Source organism: Trichechus manatus, unplaced genomic scaffold (genome assembly GCF_000243295.1).
Source record: "Trichechus manatus latirostris isolate Lorelei unplaced genomic scaffold, TriManLat1.0 scaffold00085, whole genome shotgun sequence".
NCBI classification, from domain to species: Eukaryota; Metazoa; Chordata; class Mammalia; order Sirenia; family Trichechidae; genus Trichechus; species Trichechus manatus.
This window is the reverse complement of record NW_004444021.1, coordinates 3,080,870-3,103,535: the sequence shown is the minus strand read 5'-3', so window position 1 is coordinate 3,103,535 and position 22,666 is coordinate 3,080,870. Positions and strand designations below refer to the sequence as shown.

The window sequence follows — 22,666 nt, the reverse complement described above, 5'->3', positions numbered from 1 at the left end:
TGTATTATTTATTTATTGTAGTTTAACAGCAATGCCCAGGATGTAAGCTGTTTTCAACACCTTGTTCAAGCAAATGTAAGAAATAAGAAAGTGCTGAAAGATGCAGTGAATAACATCACAGCAAAAGGAATCACAGATTATAAGAAGGGCTTCAGTTTTGCTTTTGAACAGCTGCTTAATGTAAGTATCAGTAATACTCTCTTTTCTCTTTTTTTTTCTTTTTGAATAGTAGTCTCTGAATTTCAGTATCCTGATAGTTACTGCTATCTATGGTGATATATCTAAGGTTAGTGCTGTGTTTCATTTATTTAGGAATCAAATGTGATCATGCAATGGAAATTTTTAATTTATTTTTTAATCCAGTACTCAAAAGATTTTTAAAATTTTGATTTTATTGTTCTTTTAGATTTTCTTCCATCCTTTTTTCAAGCAATTAAACAAACATTAAAAAGATAATTATTGAATTTTGAATAAGTACCTCAGAGGGTTGTGGATAGGGGCAGACTACAACTTTATCCCATGACAATGACATGGTCTCAAGTGTTCTAACTTAGGAAGCTATTATAGAAATCCTGGAATGGGAATAGAAGGAGAGTGACGTGGGTCCAGTGAGGGGACATTGATTGAATGGGGTCAGAGAGGGTGTTAAGAGTGGGAAGGGGATTAAAATGACTCCAAGCTCTCTGAACTGGGCTACTAGGTGGATGGAGGCACCGAAAACCTTGATAGAGGGAACATGGGGGTAAATAGCTGAGTTTTCAAACTGTTGATTTTGAAGTGGTGATGTTTTGGAGACACAATTAGATAAGTGAGTAAGGAGTCAGTAGAGCAAAAAATTTCAGCACTGCAATTTTCAGGGAAAATTATCTTTGGTAAAATATACATATTTGCTAAATGTTCTATGTTCCTTACAAAAAAAGTGAAATGTCAAAACTTTGAAATTCAAAAAGAATTGACTGTTAGATTGAGATATATTCTTTCTCTAGTAAAGGAGTATAAGTTTTTTTAAATAAAAATTTATTCATGAGTCAATAATTGAGTTCTCTAGATCTTGCATTTTAATTCTTCTTCTTAGTATTATTAGTTTGCTCCACTGCATTCTCTCCTGTTTAGGTTTTAATTGTGAAGTGATAGGGTGTTTCAAGCCTAATGTACTATTTTGGAGGCAGTCACATTAGAGAGGCCACATTACCCCACAGGTCATTCCTAGCTGCTGATAAAATATGATTTAACTCTTACTGGCCTATCTACTTCCTTCAGCACAGTTGTAAATGATTTCTATGAACGTATTTTCAGTTTTCCCTAAGTATGTCTCATATGTGCCCTGCTTTCCACACTTTCCTTATGTATTGAAGTTCTTCATTTTAAAATAATTTTCCCAGATGTCATGGCTTGCCTTACTCAACGTTGAAACATATTCTGTGTCTTTCACATACTTTAATCTTCTTATATCATGTAATGTCATATTACTTTTAAATGTAATATTGCTTTTAGATTACTGATGGAAGTATCAAATAGAATTAGACATGTCATTAAGTGCCACAGTAGACCTTAGATTAAGATTTGATTTAGTTCTTCAGATAACATTTCATAAAATGTTATCAAATATATCAAGAGCCTTTTTCAAAAATTTATTGAGTGCATATTTGATAGGTGCTATACTACAACCTGGAGCCCAGTGGTGCAGTGGTTAAAAGCTTGGCTACTAATCAAAAGGTTGAAGTGCAAATCCACCAGCCGCTCCCTGGAAACCCTTTGGGGCAGTTCTACTCTGTCTTATAGGGTCGCTATGAGTTGGCAATTTTTTTTTTAATGCTATATCCTAGGTATTCAAGAATAGAACAAAGTGGGTCACGAAATACCATATTAAGGTAAATTACCAACTCTACTAATTGTAATTTTATTGAAGTAATCAAGTTTTTTCATTGCTTACTTTGTTATAAGCCATCTGTGTGTAATTGTTGTGACTGTGTGATTCCTTGGATAATTGCAAATCCACTGAAAATTTGCTCTGATGTACTTTGCTCTGCCACAAGTCATAGGAAGGCTACTCCTAGGAGAACTTTGATTGAAAGTAAAGCATTTCTTTATGTTTCCCAAACTCCCCTTTTAGTTTGTGCACTAGCATCTATCTGTTTTGGGAAAGGTGATTATAACTTTATTTACACTAATGTTCAAATGATCGGTAAGGCCTCTTGTGCTAACTTACATTGATATTTGCACACAATAAAAATAATAATATCACCAATACTTCAAATAGAAAACCATGTTGTATTGTAAAAACTTTACTTACTTTTTCACTTTTACAAAACAGTCCTTTAGTGTGTATATATTATTTTGCCCATTTTACACATGCAGATGCAAAAGACAAATCATCAGAGAAATTAACTTCAATTAAGGGATCTTAGTCGTCTTTCGCAAAAGTATTTTGCTGATAAAATATGTAATTTTCAGCATAGTCAAATTTTCAGAAGGGATATCTTCAAAGATAGTAACCATGCTTGAATGTGACAAATTGTACTTAAAATCAACACTTGTGTGTTCACAGTACTTGAGTAAAAGCTGTTAGTGCGAGTGTTCTAATGGCCTCGTCAATGAGTTGAGATTATGTGAGATCAAATCTTTCAATCAATAAAACAGAATGTTGTGTTCGTTAATTTTTACAACAGGAAATGGAGTTTATCTTTTCCTTGAAAAGTAAGATAGAGTAACGGACTTTGAATAAGCTTGAACACTATGGAAGAATTAATGATTTTTAAAAAATATGATTAGTCATTTAAAAGCTAGAGCTATGCTGTCCATTTTAATAACCACAATCACATGTGGCTCTTGAGCACTCGAAATGTGGCTGGTTGGAATTGAAATGTGTTGTAAGTATAATATTAAAATACAAACCAAATTTTGAAGACTTACTGTGAATGAAGAGAATGTAAATTACCTCAATAATTTCTATATTGATTCCATGATAAAATGATAACATTTTGGATTACTGGGTTAAGTAAAATATATTACTAGAATTAATTTCAGATGTTTCTTTCTGCTTTCTTTAATGTGGTTATTAGAAAGCTTAAAATTAACATATGTGGTTCACATTATAGTTCTATTAGTCAGCACTGAGGTAGAGTTGATATTTTCAAAGAGGCTGAGCATTTATGAATTAATGTGATGTTTTATACTCAGCACTTTTGCAAACACATTTCACAACAGGAGAAAAGCTAAGTTTATAAAATCAGACCTTAAATGTAGTCCAGCTTTCTAAATTAATTGTTCGTTTTAGTGGCCCTCTGATGCTAATCTGTTGTTTTCCCTTGTCCAACTGTTTTGGGGAGCTGGTAGAAGTTTAAGAGAGGATTTGCCATTGGAATTGTGTCTTTCAGAATTAGAGTGTGTGTGTATGTTAGGTTGAGAGAAAATGAAATATTCTGGGAATAGATATCAGCAGTTGCAAAGATATGAAAGAGTTTTGTGTGTTAGGGGAGCAGCAAGGAGTTTGCAGTTTTGGGAATAAAAGATGAATAATGTAGGTGAAGAAAGGAGAGAAGAGATGACGAAATATTTGTAAATGGATTAAAAATGTATGTGAAATTGTATGCACATTTTTATGAATATTTTTATTTGTTCGGTAAAATTGTAGGGGCATGTAATTAACAAATTTATCATTTATTAATTTTTAAACCATTTATTAACTGTTGAGTAGTGATATGATAGGCAGTCTTCTGGGCAGGGAAGCAGCACTGAATGAAAAAGACAAAACTTGGTGTCCTCATGGAGCTTACATTCTGTTGGGGGAAGCCAATGGAAGACAAATAAAAGGATATATATATGCTGTATAAACAAAAACCAAACCTGCTGCCATCAAGTCGATTCTAATTCATAGCGACCCTATAGGACAGACTAGAACTGCTCTGTTGGGTTTCCAGGGAGCAGCTGGGGGATTCAAACTGCCTGTCTTTTGGTTAGCAGCCAAGATCTTAACCACTGCACCACCGGGGCTGCCCCATATGCTATACAGCAGAGTGAAAATGCTATGAAGAGAAAAAAAGTAAAGCCTGGCAGAGAGGTTGCAATTTAAAACATAGTTCCAGAAACCCATTCCTGGAATACGCTTACTGAGCAGATAATTCACTCATTACTTGCAACTTGTTCATGCTCTTTTCATATTGCTTAATAGTGCTTGTTGTTTTTTTAACAGTATAATGTTTCCAGAGCAAACTGCAATAAAATCATTATGTTGTTCACGGATGGTGGAGAAGAGAGAGCCCAGGAGATATTTGCCAAATATAACAAAGAGAAAAAAGTGAGTGTAATGTTAAACAGTATTTTAAATTTAATTTTCATCTAGGTGGTCTTAAGGAGATAGTTGGGGGGAGTGACGAGGAAGGATTCTTGATTAAAACCACTAAAGGGCCGATTATAAAGTCATAGGGATTGTGAATTATAAACCAGTGGCTGGATTAGAGAACAGTTACATACAATATCTTTATGAGATTCCACGTATCTTGTGACTAATATGTTAATACAATAACTTAGAAATGCAGGTAATATTTGATTCTTATTCATACATTTTAAATAAGGAAATGTTATAGGAAGAGACAAACCAGAAGAGAATGGAAAAATAAAAACAATTTAAGGTTTTCTAGGATAAATTCATTATATCACTTAATTATTAAAGATCCTAGTAATAATAGCTCAAAAAAATTCCCCACTGATATTTTTAGAGTTACAAATAAAGCAATTCACAATGGCAAATAAACTACATCCTTATTTGAAAATGGATTCCTTTCAAAAAATTTAATACAAACCTTTTTACAGGAAAAACATAAAAATATATGCTATTTTAATAAGTAGTGAAAATTGTGAAGATCAGTGTTTTGTATTTTGTATACAGGTAGTTCTCGACTTACAACATATTCAAGTTACGACCATCTGTTTTTTGTTTGTTTTTTCCCATCTTATCGTTAGTAATATGTACTAAATACAATGTTAAAATATATCTGTAAGTTTATATGTAATGTTTCTAAGCCCCAAATACAAATAAAGATCAGATTTATAAAGATACTGATAATAATCTTTAAAAAGGCAATAATAATGAAAACTAAAAAAATAAAGTATTTGACTTACTTCCGAACCGACATGACAGAGTCGTTGGAATGGAACCCCATCATTAGTCAAGGATTACTTGCATATTTGTCTCAATGTTTGTTTTACTGTAAGAGGAAAGTATTGTAGAGGTGCCTAACTATTTTGAAAGTTCAACTGGGTAGCTGAACCTGCTGACAGTGTGGAGAATATTAGCTTCAATCAGTACTATAATTTTTCTAGTAGTCCTACCATCAGCTTATTTCTATTTTCTGACTGACTCTCTCCATTTTATGAGGGGATAATGATTCCCAACCAGTTTCCTAAAACGTTAAAACAAACAAAAAAAACAAACCTGTTGCCGTCGAGTCAATTCCAACTCATAACAGCCCTATAGGACAGAGTAGAACTGCCCCATAGGGTGTCCAAGGAGTGCCTGGTGGACTCAAATTGCTGACCTTTTGGTTAGCAGCCATAGCTCTTAACCAGTAGGCTACCAGGGTTTCTGAAATGTTAAGGATCCACAAAATAGCAATGAGAATATTGTATCAATATTGGTTCATCAACTATAGCAAATATACCATAATAATACAAGATGCTAGTAATAGGAGAAATAGTCTGCAAGAGAAAGAGGCAGTATATGAGAACTCTGTGTACTTCCTATGCAATTTTTCTGTAAACATAAAACTGCTCTAAAAAATAAAGTGTATTAAAAATAGTAATGAGGTAAATAAGCTTTTCTGTATTTCAAAAAATCCAGTAAAAATTTTACATTTATCTACAAGAATACTGTACAGGGTAAAATTCCAACTTGCTTTGCTTTTGAATTGAATTTTCATCGTTAAGAGAGGTACAGCCCATCACTAACTCTGATGGATTGTTTTATATATATTTAAGGAATTTAAAAAAAGAGAAAAACGAAGAATTAATATATTCAAATGACAGAAAAATATTGTGGATAATGGGGGACAGCACTGTTGAGAATTTTTTGGAACACTTGGAAACACTCTTAGGTGCTTTTTTAGCTTATTTAGTTATTTGAAAATTAACAAAGAATCGAAAATGTATTAATGCATATAATTTCAAATTAATCTCACATCTTTTTAATACTGATCGTCTTTGAATATTGCATGTGACATAAATTTAAGGCAAGGTTTAAACTTTTTTTTTAAGATACCTGATAATTTTTAATGGTAATTTTTAAAATGTTGGTAACTGGTATAAACTGTTGGTAGACTGAAAATACTTTCAAGTCATGATAACTTCATTCTATAAATATTTCTGTCAAAGAAATCCAAGAAACAAAATTCATGGGAAGATGCATTAATCTAACATATGATCTACATTACTTACCTTCTTTAGTAACTGCTGTTCATTGCTGAAAATTCAGCACAGTCATCAGCACCTAGAGGCTGTTCCAGCCCCCAGACTTGTTTAGATGCTTGGCTTCAGATTCCATAGCACACCGTACACAGCCCTACATGGTACTTGCACCGTGCTCTACCCATGGAATAATATCTCACCTGACCCGCGTCTGGATTACAAATCTACCAGACTGGGCTTGTGTCTTATTTCACTTTAAACTCTTGTCATCCAGCTGGGAGCTCAGAATCAAAGATAATTCTCAGTACATGACAATAAAATAAATTGGGAATATCTAACAAAAATTGGAAGCATGAGTTCTTTTAAAGGGCAAATTCATAATTATAAAACATATCTGAGGGCAAGGAATATTCTGGTTGTTCACATATTCTGAATAATCTAACATTGCCATGTTTTGAAGAACTCAAATATAATAAAATAAACAAAATTTAATGGAAAATTCTGTTGTATTAGTATAATAAAATTCATTTATCTCAAAATTCTACTGAATTATTCTTACTCTGATCATTTGGGAGAAATGTTTTAGCATCTTAGTGATAATTTTAAGTGTAAGTTATTTTTTATGATAGAAACATATAAGTGTAAGTTCCTACTTGTATCATTTTTTAATGGATATAAATTCTGATAAGCCATCTTCTCCTCTGTTGTGATATCATCCAAACCAACTGTTAGGAGTCTTGTTCATTGCTGGATACTTTTCTTCGAAAAGGAGGAACAGTTGCTTAAACAAATATGGCAATGAGTTTTACAATTCTATATTACAATTTGTGCCTAAGATATATCTTGGTTTTAAAAGCAGTATGCAGATTTTTTAAAACAAATTTAATTAAAATAATATAAATGTGTAATAACACAGCAGTTTTCATCTAATTTTTTTTTTCTTCCAAGTACGCTCAAAGTTTAGAATTAACAGAGTAGCATTTTTCCTGGGCATATCATTAGTTTTTGTTTGTTTGCTTCTTGGTTTTTGCTTATTTTTCAGAAATAAAAGAGGTTTGATGTCATGAAGAAAGCAGTTGTAGCCTGCCCTCTGTTTTCACAACTTTATCCATTGATTGAATCAATAAAGAACTTTGGTTTGAAGCTCTTTTTTTTCCTGTGGCTATATCCTAAAAATGTTTGTCCAATTTAAATATTATTCTCTTGAAATATTATTATTTTGAAATTATTATTTCTCATCCCAGTCACTTGTTACAACTCAACTTTTTAAACAAAAGATTGCTTTGTGTGACATAGTTAATGACATAAAAAATGATTCATATCACATTCACTTTTACAAAACTAATGCATGTGCTTCAACAATCCTGCTGTTCATCTGCTTACATTTAACTGTTGCGCTTTAAGGACACATACTTTTTTTTTAAGTACACACACTGTTTATTAATGAATGCCAAGGCAACTTTGAAAATTAAGTAGTTAGCATTTAGTTTCTGTGACATTTTAATAAATCTCATTTTATCTAAAATAAAAATTAACAAGTTTTTGGAACTAGGTACTCTGGCGTTTACACATACATACATATACACATGCGTGTGTGTGTGTACATATTTGTTTTGTTTTTAAGATAGAGGAGCTTGACCATTATTACCATATTTTTACACAAATAATGCACATCTTCTACTTTTGTTTGCCTACTGCACCTTCTTCCCACAAGGTATTTTCACACGTGCCACTCTGACAATATTTTTTACATGTGCATTTAGTATGCATATGTTCACACTATATAAATAATGTGTATGTGTACACTTGATATTTTTTTAACAGTCTTTTGCTATGGCTTCAAATGCATGTGAGTGGATTAAAGAATCCCTTCTAACTTCCTCCTCCATTTTAGATTCTCCTATCCTCCACCCACCCACCCCCTCTGGGATTTTTTTTTTTTTTTTTTTGCCTCCCACAGCACTTATATATGGTAGTCATATATCTTTGTCATATAACACTTATTCAGAATGTGTATGACAGACCAATTCCATACGCCACCAGGATTTCCAAAATTAGTATTAGTCACATAATAAATTTATCAACCTAGAATTTCAAATTTCATTACGTACGCAAAACGTTATCATTCGAATGGCCCATGTATAGAAGTGAAATTTTATAAATTTAGTAAAATATAAACTTTCTGTAGTCTTTAAAATTCTATATTTGATTTGAAATCAGATATACATTTGATTTGTGAGGATGGTGAGGGCCAGGAAGTGTTTAATTCTGTTGTACACAGGGTCACTACGAGTTGAAACCTACTGGATGGCACCTAACAACAACAGCAACATACATTTGATTTGATTAACAGACATGCTCCTTAAAAAAGTTCAGTGTAGCTTACAAATATGAAAATTACAAAGTTATAAAAAAAAGTTTGGTGAGCTTTTAAAAAAAAATCTTAAAGCTACTTGTGGAATAATTCTTCCCCCCACCCCCCAAGCCTCTTGCTTGGCTTTAATGTGGCTGCTGAATGCTTCATTTCCATTCATTTTTCATCTAGATGACATTAGAAATCATTCAGAGCAACCCAGGTAGGTGTGATGGGGTACATCCGGAGAGCTGATGAATGAGGCTGCAGATATACAACCCAATTTAATGAGGCCAAAAGGTTTGAGAATTTGAACAAAATGTTTGGGTTCTTTTGTGAAATGTATTACTCTTGGGAATTAATCTGCGTGATTATAGATAGGTACAGCTTTAAAACTGAATCCACGTTAATCTCCTCACACAGCTGTTCCAAATTAAAATACATTAACTTTCTAATCCTTACCTGCAGCAATGCCGTTCCTTAGGGTTCACCCATGTGTAAGAGACCTCCTTAAAAATGGTGCCAAAACTAAAATGAATTCTAACACAGAGTCCAAACAAACGAATAAAGGAAAGTAAAACCAGATACAGAGTTGAAAGATAATTCCCAGGGCCAGCAAAATTAAAGACATTTAATTTTCTGTAGAATAGCAAAAGAATTGGTTAGCAATACACACTTAAAGTTGTCTAGCCAGCTAGGAAATAGTTCTCTGATTCTTAGCTTTAATTTTCAGAATTAATAATAATAATAATAAATGAAGAGTCATTCAAAATCAATAAAATGAAAATTTCAAAATACAGGTAAATTGAATGAGAAGAACAGATGGGAAAAAAGCATATGATAGATGTGGATTAATTTTCAAAGGAAAGACCACATAGCAAAAGCTATAATCACCTGACAATAAATGCATAATTTTTAAAATTCTTCTAAAAATGATGGACAGAGTCTTTCCTGTTTTGCTATTAGATCCAAAGTAGAGAGAAATAATCTACAGCCTATTAAAATCTAGAACAAATCACAAATGGTTGAATATGCATATGTGTTTTGTTTAGCTGGAGCGAAAATTGTCAATTAAATTTTCAGCAAATGGTAGGGGGAATAATTTATTGCCTTTGCTACTGTCTTTCTGCCTGACTTTTCCATCATGGAAGGAATCCTCAAATATATGATAATGAAGGGCTCTATCCGTATTCAGCCTTGTAAAATATTCAAAACAATTTAAGTAATGCACAGCTCCTAGAAAGTTTTATTTTAGATATTGTAGCACTTTCAAAAGTTGATAAAAAAAGTTTTCACTTTTAGAATAGTAGCTATACATTTGTTTATAAAAAATAAATATATTGTTTATGCCGGAGATAACTGTATAGCTGGAAATGGTACCTACAATGTAACAGTGTCCCTGTCAAAAGGGATACCATCTGTTTAAAAGATACGTGTGTGTGTCTCGTTCCTAAAAGCATCCATTTATGTTTGTTTCTCTTAGAATAAAAATAATGTTGACAATTAATTCCCAAAACTAAGGGAAATCTTATCAGATACATTTTCTTCAGGTTTGAATAATATTATTTCCATAGATTTTGCAGAGTCCTTACTTTAATATATAAAACAAATATAACGGAAAGTGAGGTTAAATATTATACTGAGCACAAAGTACTTTGACATGACATGAACCTTAGAGTGCAGAAAATGCACTTGAAATAATCTGTAGGTGGAATTGTATCACCTAGAACTGAGCTTGTTCATTGTTTGCGTTAAAACGTTATTCCAGAAGATGCTCTCCATTGTGATTTCTCTATAACTGACGTCTTCTCAAATTAAGGACTTTGTTTACAGTATATCTTCACAGAATGGTCTTCCCCACTTATTCTTTCTAAAGCTATGCTCCTTCAGCAGACATTTTCTTCATCATTCTCTGTTTATACATTCATACAAAGGCAACAGCTAACATCATTCTAAATAGGGTCCGAAAGCGTTCTGCTTGAGAACGGGAACCAGACAAGGATGCCCTTTATCACCATTCTTATTCAACACTGTGCTGGAGGACCTAGCCAGAGCAATAAGGCAAGAAAAAGAAATAAAGGTCATCCAAATTGGTAAGGAAGAAGTAAAAGTATCCCTATTCACAGGTGATATGATCTTATACACAGAAAACCCCAAAGAATCCACAGGAAAACTACTGGAGTAATAGAAGATTTCAGCAAAGTATCAGGATACAAGATAAACATAGAAAAATCAATTGGATTCCTCTACACCAACAAAGAGCCGTTCAAAAAGGAAATCACCAAATCAATACCATTTACAATAGCCCCCAAGAAGATAAAGTACTTAGGAATAAACCTAACCAAAGACATAAAAGACCTATACAAAGAAAACTACAAGACACTACTGCAAGAAACCAAAAGCAACCTACATAAGTGGAAAAAACACCATACTAGTGGATAAGAAGGCTCAACATTGTGAAAATGTCAATTTTACCTAAAGCGATCTACAGATACAATGCAATACTGATCCAAGTTCCAACGGCATTTTTTAACAAGATGGAAAAACAAATCACCAACCAACTTCATATGGAAAGGGAAGAGGCCCTGGATAAGTAAAGCATTACTGAAGAAAAGAACAAAGTGGGAGGTCTCACACTACCTGATTTTAGAACCTATTATACCGCCAAGGTAGTCAGAACAGCCTGGTACTGATACAACAGATACATAGACCAACAGAAGAGAATTGAGAACCCACACATAAATTCATCCACCTATGAGCAGCTGATATTTGACAAAGGCCCAAAGTCCATTAATTGGGGAAAAGAGAGTCTTTTTAATAAATGATGCTGGCATAACTGGATATTCATCTGCAAAAAAAATGAAATAAGACCCACACCTCACATCATACAGAAAAACTAACTCAAAATGGATCAAAGACCTAAATATAAAATCTAAAACGATAAAGATCATGGAAGAAAAAACAGGGACAATGCTAGGAGCCCTAATACATGGCATAAACAGTATACAAACTGTAACAATGCACAAACACCAGAAGAAAAACCAGATAACTGGGAGCTCCTAAAAATCAAACACTTATGCGCATAAAAAAACTTCACCAAAAGAGTAAAAAGACAATCTACAGACTGGGAAAAAGTTTTTGAATATGACATATCCAATAAGGGTTTAATCTCTCAAATCAACAAGATACTGCAACACCTCAACAACAAAAGGGCAAATAACCCAATTAAAAAATGGGCAAAGAATATGAACAGACACTTCACCAAAGAAGACATTCAGGTGCCTAACAGATACATGAGGAAGTGCTCACAATCATTAGCCATTAGAGAAATGCAAATGAAAACTACAATGAGATACCATCTCAACCCAACAAGGATGGCACTTATCCAAAAAACACAAAATAATAAATGTTGGTGAGGTTGTGGAGAGAGTAGAAAACTTATGCATGGTGGGTGGGAATGTAAAAATGGTAGAACTATTTTGGAAAATGATTTGGCACTTCCTTGAAAAGCTAGAAATAGAAGTACCATACGATCCAGCAATCCCACTCCTTGGAATATATCCTAGAGAAATAAGAGCCACCACACGAATAGATATATGCATATCCATGTTCATTGCAGCATTGTTCACAATAGCAAAAAGATGGAAACAACCTTGGTGCCCATCAACAGACGAATGGATAAACAAATTATAGTGCATAACAATGGAATACTATGCAAAGATGAAGAACAGTGATGAATCCGTGAAACATCTCACAACATGAATGAATCTGGAGGGCATTATGCTGAGCGAAATTAGTCAGTCGCAAAGGATAAATATTGTATGAGACCACTATTATAAGAACTCAAGAAAAAGTTTAAACACAAAAGAAAGCATTTTTTGATGGTTATGAGGGTGGGGAGGGAGGGGCAGGGGAATTCATTAACTAGATAGTAGATAAGGATCATCTTCGGTGAAGGGAAGGACTACACACAATACAAGGGAAGTTGGCACAACTGGACCAAAGCAAAGCTAAGAAGTTTCCTGAACACATCCAAACACTTTGAGGGACAGAGTAGCTGGGGCTGCACTCTTGGACCATGGTTTCAGGGAGCATCTAGATCAATTGGCATAACAAAGTTTATTAAGAAAATGTTCCACATCCTACTTTGGTGAATGGCGTCTGGGACCTAAAAACTTGTGAGAAGCTGTCTAAGATGCATCAGTTGGTCCCAGCCCACTTGGAGCAAAGGAGAATGAAGAACACCAAAGACACAAGGAAAATATTAGCCCAAGAAACAAAAGGTCCACATAGACCAGAGACTACATCAGTCTGAAACCAGAAAAACTAGATAGTGCCCAGCTACCACAAATGACCACCCTGACAGGGAACATAATAGAGAGCTACGGAGGGAGCGGGAGAAAAGTGCAGAGCAGAACTCAAATTCTAGTAAAAAGACCAGACTTAACGTCTGACAGAGACTGGAGGAACCTTCGAAACTATGGCCCACAGGCACTCTGTTAACCCAGAACTAAAACTATTCCCAAAGCCCACTCTTCAGACAAAGATTAGAAAGGACTGTAAAACAAAAAATAATACTCGTGAGGAGTGTGCTTCTTATTTCAGTCAGATACCAAAAAACCAAACCCGTTGCCATGGAGTTGATTCCGACTCATAGCAACCCTATAGGACAGAGTAGTACTGCCCCGTAGAGTTTCCAGGGAGCACCTGGTGGATTCAAACTGCCAACCTTTTGGTTAGCAGCCTTAGCACTTAACCATAACACCACCAGGGTTTCCGTTCAATCAGATACACGAGACCAAATGAGTGGCTCCTGTCTGGAGGCAGAATGAGAAGGTAAGAAGGGACAGGAGCTGGTTGGATGGACACAGGAAACCCGAGGTGGAAAGAGGGAGTGTGCTGTCACATTGTGGGGATTGCAACTAATGTCACAAAACAATATGTGTATAAATTTTTGTATGAGAAATTTAACTTGAGCTGTAAACTTTCACTTAAAGCACAATTAAAAAAAAAAAAAAAGCCATACAGCTAGTAAGTGGCAGAGTCAAGAATTTAATCATCTACAGTCCAAATTTCATAACCTCACCAACTAGAATTGAAACATGCTTGGCTGATCTGCTGCTCTCTTACTACCAGGCAGCCCTGTGGCTAGGCTAACCGTCACTTGCTCACCCAGAAGCTGTCTCCCCGGTTAGATGGCAAACCTTAACCCCTAAGGCACATAAGCCTCAGAGCCTAAACAGGCCAAGATGGATTAAACTAAGTTGTCAAAACTTTGCAGGTTGCAATTACCTATCATATTGCTGAGCTTTATAAAATAAATGAAGTGCGAAAGGTGAATTTGGACTTTTTATTTATTTCATAATGTTGTAAAACTAGAGAGATGAGTTATTCAAACGCTCTGCATTCTGCTATATTTGTGAATTGTGGAAACCAGGACAGAATTTTCTCCTAAAATATTCAGTCCTACCCAGTATTTTTATAGGCTTGTTGCCAAAAATTTTAGTACACAGAGTAAATTAACAAAACCCATCTCTGACGTCATTTTTCTAATGTTTCGATAGCTGAAGTTTTTATTTTAGTTTTATTGGCTTCCTTTCTTCATAGTCTCATTTCCATTATACTTTGGAGATTTGCCTATTGTAAATTAAACTTGAACTCTGGGTAACTGATAATTGTTGAAGTGACAGTTTCCAGTAACTGGGTTTTGCTGGGAAACAAGAAATTCCTATGGTTTTTTAAAATAGGCTGACCTTGTGGCTTTGGAAAACTTTTAACTGAAAACAAGCATTTTAGGCTTCAAAAAACAAACAAAACAAAAAACAGATTAGCAGAAGTCAAGAACTATAGGGTAAATTCATAAATCAGTGGTGTATTGTAAACCACAAATCAGTAGTATATTTTAAGTAACCAAATTTACTGTTAATTAAAAGTTTTTCTCTGATCAGGTATGCCAGGCTTGACATATCAACTTGGAATTATTGAAATTATAATAATCTGTTTAGAGCTGTCATTTAAAAATTAAAAAAAATATTTTTTTGAAACAACTAAAGGCAAAATTATATAAATTTACAACTGACAATAAAGTCCAGTTTTTATTTAAGTTCAATTTTATTAGATCTGCTCCAAAATTATCAGTGCTTCTATGAAAATGCTTATATAACAGCATGAGTTAAGAATGGTGAGAATTTTTTTTCATTCTCTAGCATTAAAACAGTAACCAAATGGTATAAGTGTATTAACTATACTTTGCCTGAAATCGTTTGTTCAAGTCCATTGAGAAAGTCTGTGTAATATAAAATGAAAAGACTAAGAATTTACTCTGATATAAGTAAAATGGAATGACATCAAGTACATCATACATGAAGAAAGCAAGAGGTCATTAAAAAGACAGGAGAGAGAGAACAGACCTAAATGGATGTCAGAAGAAACTCTGAAACTTGCTCTTGAATATCAACTAGCTAAAGCAAAAGGAGAAAATGATGAATTAAAAGAACTGAACAGAAGATTTCAAAAAGGCAGCTCGAGAAGACAAAGCAAAGTATCGATCGACATTCAACCATTTCAGGACGTAGCATATGATCAGGAACTGATGGTACTGAAGGAAGAGGTCCAAGCTGCACTGAAGGCATTGGTGAAAAACAAGGCTCTGGGAATTGATGGAATAGCAATTGACATGTTTCAACAAATGGATTAAGCACTGGAGGTGCTCACTCATCTATGCCAAGAAATTTGGAAGACAGCTACCTGGCCAACTGACTGGAAGAGATCCATATTTATGCCTATTCCCAGGAAAGGTGATCCAACGGAATGTGGAAATTATCAAACAATATCATTAATATCACATGCAAGCAAAATTTTGCTGAAGAGCATTCAAAAGTGGCTGCAGCAGTATATCGACAGGGAACTGCCAGAAATTCAGGCCGGATTCAGAAGAAAATGTGGAACCAGGGATATCATTCCGGATGTCAGATGGATCCTGGCTGAAAGCAGAGAATACCAGAAAGATGTTTACCTGTGTTTTATTGACTACGCTAAGGCATTCGACTATATAGATCATAACAAATTATAGATAACATTCCGGAGAACGGGAATTCCAGAACATTTAATTGTGCTCATGAGGAACCTGTACATAGATCAAGAGGCAGTCATTCGAACAGAAGAGGGGGATACCACATGGTTTAAAGTCAGGAAACGTGTGTGTCGGGGTAGTATCTTTTCACCATACCTATTCAATCTGTATGCTGAGCAAATAATCCGAGAAGCTTGACTATAGGAAGAAGAACAGGGCATGAGGATTGGATGAAGACTCATTAACAACCTGCGTTATACAGATGACACAACCTTTCTTGCTGAAAGTGAAGAGGACTTGAAGCACTTACTGATGAAGATCAAAGACCACAGCCTTCAGTATGGATTACACCTCAGCATAAAGAAAACAAAAATCTTCACAACTGGACCAATAAGCCACATCATGATAAACAGAGAAAAGATTGAAGTTGTCAAGGATTTCGTTTTACTTGGATCCACAATCAACACCATGGAAGCAGCAGTCAAGAAATCAAAAGAGGCATTGCATTGGGCAAATATGCTGTAAAAGACCTCTCTAAAGTGTTAAAAAGCAAACATGTTACCTTGAGGACTAAACTGCGTGTGACCCAAGCCATGGTGTTTTCAATCACCTCATATGCATGTGAAAGCTGGACAATGAATAAGGAAGACCGAAGAATTGACACCTTTGAATTGTGATGTTGGCAAAGAATATTAAATATACCATGGACTGCCAAAAGAATGAACAAATCTGTACTGGAAGAAGTACAACCAGAATCCTCCTTAGAAGCAAGGATGGAGAGACTACTACATCTCATACTTTGGACATGTTATCAAGAGGGATCAGTCCCTGGAGAAGGACATCATGCTTGGTAAAATAGTGGGTCAGTGAAAAAGAGGAAGAACCTCAACTAGATGGATTGACACAGTGGCTTCAACAATGAGCTCAAGCATAGTAACGATTGTGAGGATGATGCAAGACTGGGCAGTGTTTCCTTCTGTTGTGCATAGGCTATCTATGAGTCGGAGCCGACTCGACGGCACAGAACAACAACAATAAGTGTAATGAGACTTCCCACATACTATAATTGACTGATTTATGTGTCAGATGACTCCACGAACTTGGCTTAGAGCCCCCTGGTGTGAAGAACAGAGCATTCATTTGACTACACACTTTTTTTTTATTTGGTAAATCTTTACTTTCTTTTATCCCAGGCACTGCAGTCAGTACTAAGTGCTGGGTAGTGTGCATTATTGAAACTGTTTTTGGCAATTCAACTTTTTATTCAATACCAGCTTCTCACATGATTCTTGTTTAAGACTTAGGTTTCAGCATTATGAAAATTTTTTGTCAACACCATTTGTGGTGGTATATATCTCATATATGACCCTACAATGAAAATTTTATGGAAGCAAACATTTTGAAACACGAGCCTATCTAAAATTATATAGATTAGTTGGGAACCATGTAGCAAATGTTCTAGAACATTTCACCCAGAACAGAAGGTTTCCAGTGTGCATTTGTTACATGAATGTAGGATTGTGATTATAAAAGTACAACTTAGTGTGGATGAGGTAAATTTTCCTCTACAAAAATTGACTTTGCCTTGATTCACTGACATGGTCTAAACTAATTAATTTGCTTGATTGAGACTTTAGATGAAATATTTAACTTGTGTGATCATACATTGAGTTTTTTGAGTTATTCTGTGTGTTGTTTTATTTGTTTTTATGTAGGACCTTGCAAATATACTAATAAGAATAGAACAACTCTTAAAGTATGCATATTTGAGCATGTAATTTACCTTAAACGTAAAATTGTGCATATTTCAAGGAATCACTATATTTTTCCATTTCCTAAAAATAATAACAAGACTAAATCTAGAACAGGGGAAAATCGGAGGAGGTGGTGGGAGGCAGGAATTGCCTAGGTATTTGTCATTTCTGTGGATTGTGGCATCTGGAATTTTAGAGTTAGTTCATTAACTATTCCACAGGGTGGCGGTAATATAGTATAAAATAGGAGGAATGAAACCTTCTACAAAGCCAAGTGGAAAGTTATTGTGTACAAAGAATCTTTTCAGTTCTGCCAATTCATTATGTACATGCCCTATAAGATATGTGATGCAAACTGTTTATGAAATAGATAAAGTTAAAATTATTATTACATAATTAGCTAAAATATTTAAAGCCAGGTGAAATAATCAGTATGTATATGGCATCCAGGAGTGCAGTTTTCTTGTGTTCATTTTTCATTGTCATATAAGGAATTAGAAATGTGTGGGGCATAAGTTGAACTTTTTCTCAATTTATTTGTATACAATCATTTGGAAAGCTCTAAGATAATTTATCATTAAATTATCATTAAATATTTCCAAGTGAAAAGTAAACATTTTAGAAATATTAGAAAGATTTTGTAAATATTATAATGGTAAGGCAGTGCAAGTGTTATTAAAAAAAGAAGGTTGTATTTGTAATTCTTAAGATTTTACTAACCACTGAGAAGAAAATTGCAGAAAATAGTGTCTTTAAATGTTTCTACATTAACACAAATGAAAACTGAAGAAAGGGGAATAAATTAAACATTTAGAATATGGGAATGATTCAGTCAGTTAATACAGCTTATGTTCAAATAGCCAAAGACCTGTGTGCAAAAATGAACAAAGAGAGAGGAAAAAAAATTTCCATTTAGCACGCTGAAAAATTTTCTACAATTTGCAACATGGCACTATAGTCAGAAGCACCATGCCGTCCCTCTGTTGCAAAGATCAGAAAAACTAAGTCAAAGAGTCACATGTCAGTCCTGAAACCCTGAGCATCAAATGAAGAGATAACTGAGCCAAGCACCGAATGGAATAAGAAACTGCCAACAACAGAGAGCAAGGAGAGATACATACAGAGGTCCCCTATCAGCTACTGTAGCATGGATCCGCCATCTTGGACTCCTATCGGAGATCAGCGAACGGGGTATGAGAAAGCAGCTTCATGGAGCTTCCAGCAGGAGACAGAACAACCGGTAACCAGCGATACAGGCTTTCCCACCCCCCACCCTTCTTCACCACCACTTAGCCTCCTCTTCTTCCTGCAGCTACAGTCTCTTGGCTCGGAAGCACCAGCTTCACCCCACTGTCACTTGGATTCCACTTGCCTGCACTGGCTGGCTCTCTGAGTGCCTTTTGTTGGCTGCTAGTGTTGCTTTTTTCTGCTTCTTTAGATTTCTTCCTTACCTCTCAGCACCTCCCCCTCCTTTCTCTCAAATACCTGGCTCTGTGCCCCATCTTTGCTTATTCCTGAAAGGCTGCAAAACACAGCTTGAATGTGAAACTGCTTCCTGGCCTGTGCTGCCACGCTGGTGGGACTCCTGGGGCTTTTTTGTTTGTTTGCTTGTTTGCTCTGATTTGTTTTGTTTTGGTTTGTTTTTTTTTTTCTTTTTCTTTTCTCGGTTTGGGAGCCCCTTCTAGCCGGGCAGGACCATACACCTCGGAAGCTACTCCCTTACTCTGCGCAGACGCACAGGGACATCCCTGGGGGCATTTCTTTTTTCTTGTTTTCTTTTTTTGTTTGTTTCTTTTGTTTTCTTCTCTCTCTTATTCCCTTTTTGTCTTTCTTCACTTCTAGTTTCTCGATTTATTCTTTTTTTTTACCCTTTTTCTTTTTTTTCATTTTTGTTTTTCCCTATTTCTAAGTCTCTTATCTCTCCACTTCAATAGCAAGTTCCCTTAGCACTTTATTTGTCTGTGTGTATGTTTTTGGCTCCTGTTCCTCTCTCTCATCTTTCCCATACCCATCTTAGCTCCACACATCACAATCTACCCCCTCCTTCCTGTCTACCTGCACCGTGCACTGAACATCACACTCCCAAGCAGCACAGGCACAGCCTACTGGAACCTGTCTTGCACTGATTGCAAGTCCACACTGTCAGCCCTGGTAAATGCCACAAACAACCTATCCCAGCAATTCCCCTTCACCTGGACTTGCCCTGCTGTACCATACCTGAGTGACTGACCCTGCACATTGGAGAAGGAGGTGAAAAGAATCGTGCCCACAGACGAGCAAACAACAAAGAACACACAACCCACCTGCTCATACATAACCAAATAAAACAAAAAAGCAGGACGAAACAAACAAATCTACAATTAATAAATGAGGAAAATAACTGCTAATGCCCCAAAGACAGAAGAAAATATCAAAACGTTTACAAAAACAGGACAGGATGGTTCCAGTAGGCCTCCAAAATAAAACACCAGATGACCTTCCAGTAGAAGAAAAGGTACTAGACCTAAATGATAGGGAATTCAAATCTCTAATATTCAGAATTATCGTAGAGTTGAAGCAAAAAACAGACAAAAATGAGGAAAAAATAGACAAATTCATGGAAAATACAGACCAAAAAATGGAATAATTCAAGAAAATAATACAGGAACAAAATTCTAAAATAAATTCACAGCTAGAAATCATACAAAAACAGCAATTAGAAATCCAAAAGATAAACAACAAGATTTCAGAAATGGACAGTGTCATAGAAGGGCTGAGAAGCAGGTTTGAAACGATGGAAGATAGGATCAACAAAATTGAAGATAAACACATGGATACAACTCTGTTTGAGGAAAAATCAGAAAAAAGAATGAAGAAAAATGAAGAGACCCTGAGAATTACGTGGGATACAATCAAAAGCAAAACTCTGCGAGTGACCGGAGTTCCAGAACGGGGGGAGGAAACAGAAAACACAGAGAGGATCATTGAAGAATTGCTGACAGAAAACTTCCACAATATCATGAGAGATGAAAAGCTGACCATCCAGGAAGCTCAACGAACCCCATATAGGACAGACCCCAAAAGAAAATCACCAAGGCATATCATAATCACACTTGCTAAAACCAAAGACAAACAAAGAATACTGAGAGCAGCTTGAGAAAAACAAAAAGTCACATACAGAGGAGAAACAGTAAGACTAAGCTCGGATTATTTGGCAGAAACCATGCAGGCAAGAAGGCAATGGGATGACATATATAAAACCTTGAAAGAAAAAAATTGCCAGCCAAGAATAATATATCCTGCAAAATTCTCGTTCAAATATGATGGTGAAATTAGGTCATTTCTAGATAAACAGAAGTTAAGGGACTATGTAAAAACCAAACCAAACTTGCAAGACTTATTAAAGGGAGTTCTTCAATCTGAGAACAAACAACATCAGACCACAGGCTGAATATAGGACACAGGATTGTACTAGCCAGACACCAGCCTAGGAAATGAACTCTTAAGGACTATCTAAAACCAAAAGAATGACAACAGGGAACCAGAGAGGTTAATCTGTAAATGACAACGGCATCAGACAATAAAAGAGGGAATAAATGGTGTAGGTATAGAACCTTGTAATGGGGAGGAAGGCAAGGCGATACCAAGTAATTAATAGACTGGTTCAAATCTAGGAAGATAAGGGTAAATTTCAAGGTAACAACAAAGAAATTTAACAAACCTACTCATCAAAATAAAGAAGAAAACACAAAGTCTCAGTAAAAACAAAATCTACAAAAACAAAAGAAATGAAAAAAAAATCCACAAACAAAAGGAACTCAGCACAGGACAGTAAGAGGAACAAAGAAAACGTCAGCACCACAAAAAAAAGCACTACAAAATGCAGTCCCACTCCTAGGAATACATCCAAGAGAAATAAGAGCCTTCACACAAATAGACATATGCACACCCATATTCACTGCAGCAGTGTTCACAATAGCAAAAAGATGGAAACAACCTAGATGCCCATCAACAGAAGAATGGATACACAAAGTGTGGTACATACACTCAATGGAGTATTATGCAAAGATGAGGAACAATGATGAATCTGTGACGCATCTCATAACATGGATGACACTGGAGGACATTATGCTGAGTGAAATAAGTCAATCACAAAAGGACAAATATTGTATGAGACCTCTACCGTAAAAACTCATGTAAAAGTTTACACACAAAAAGAAACAATCTTTGTTGGTTACCAGGGATGGGAGGGGTAGGAGGGGAACTAAATAGACAGTAGATAAGTGGTAACTTTGGTGAAGGGTAAGAGAGTACACAACACTGGGGAAGCCATCACAGCTTGTACAAGGAAAGGTCATGGAAGTTCCATAGACACTTCCAAACTCCCTGAGGGACTGAATTGCTGGGCGGAGAGCTGTGGGGACCATGGTCTCAGGGAACATCTAGCTCAATTGGCATAACAAAGTTTATAAAGAAAATGTTCTACATTCTACCTGGGTGAGTAGCGTCTGGGGTCTTAAAAGCCTGTAAGCAGCCATCTAAGATACTCCACTGGTCTCACCCCTTCGGGAGCAAGGAGAGTGAAGAGAACAGGTTACAAGGAAAAGATTAGTCCAAAGGACTAATGCAACACAGCTACCATGGCCTCAACCAGACTGAGCCCAGTACAGCTAGATGGTGCCCGGCTACCACCACTGACTGCTCTGACCGGGATCTTAATAAAGGGTCCTGGAGAGAGCTGGAAAAGGATGTAGAACAAAATTCTAACTCACAAAAAAGACCAGATTTACTGGCCTGACAGACTGGAGGAACCCCGAGAGTATGGCCCCAGACACCCTTTTAGCTCAGTGGTGAAGTCATTCCTGAAGTTCACCGTTCAGCCGGGGATTGGACAGCCTCATAAAACAAAATGGGACTAATGAGGCACAGCACTCCAGGGACAAGGACTAGAAGGCAGGAGGGGACAGGAAAGCTGGTGATAGAGAACCCAAGGTTGAGAAGGGACAGTGTTGACATGCTGTGGGGTTGTTAACCATTGTCATAGGGCAGTATGTGTACTAACTGTTTAATGAGAAACGATTTGTTCTGCAAACTTTCATCTAAGGT

The 22,666-nt window shown here is 35.7% G+C and overlaps 1 protein-coding gene across 1 annotated transcript in view; it reads left to right on the top strand.

The window, feature by feature from the left end:
• Positions 1-22,666, top strand: part of CACNA2D1 (calcium voltage-gated channel auxiliary subunit alpha2delta 1) — a 537,607-nt gene that overhangs the window by 433,632 nt on the left and 81,309 nt on the right. The window contains exons 11-12 of the mRNA XM_004381473.2: positions 22-180; positions 4,193-4,297. Coding sequence (XP_004381530.1) covers positions 22-180; positions 4,193-4,297 — 264 coding nt within the window. The remainder of the gene's footprint in view (positions 1-21; positions 181-4,192; positions 4,298-22,666) is intronic.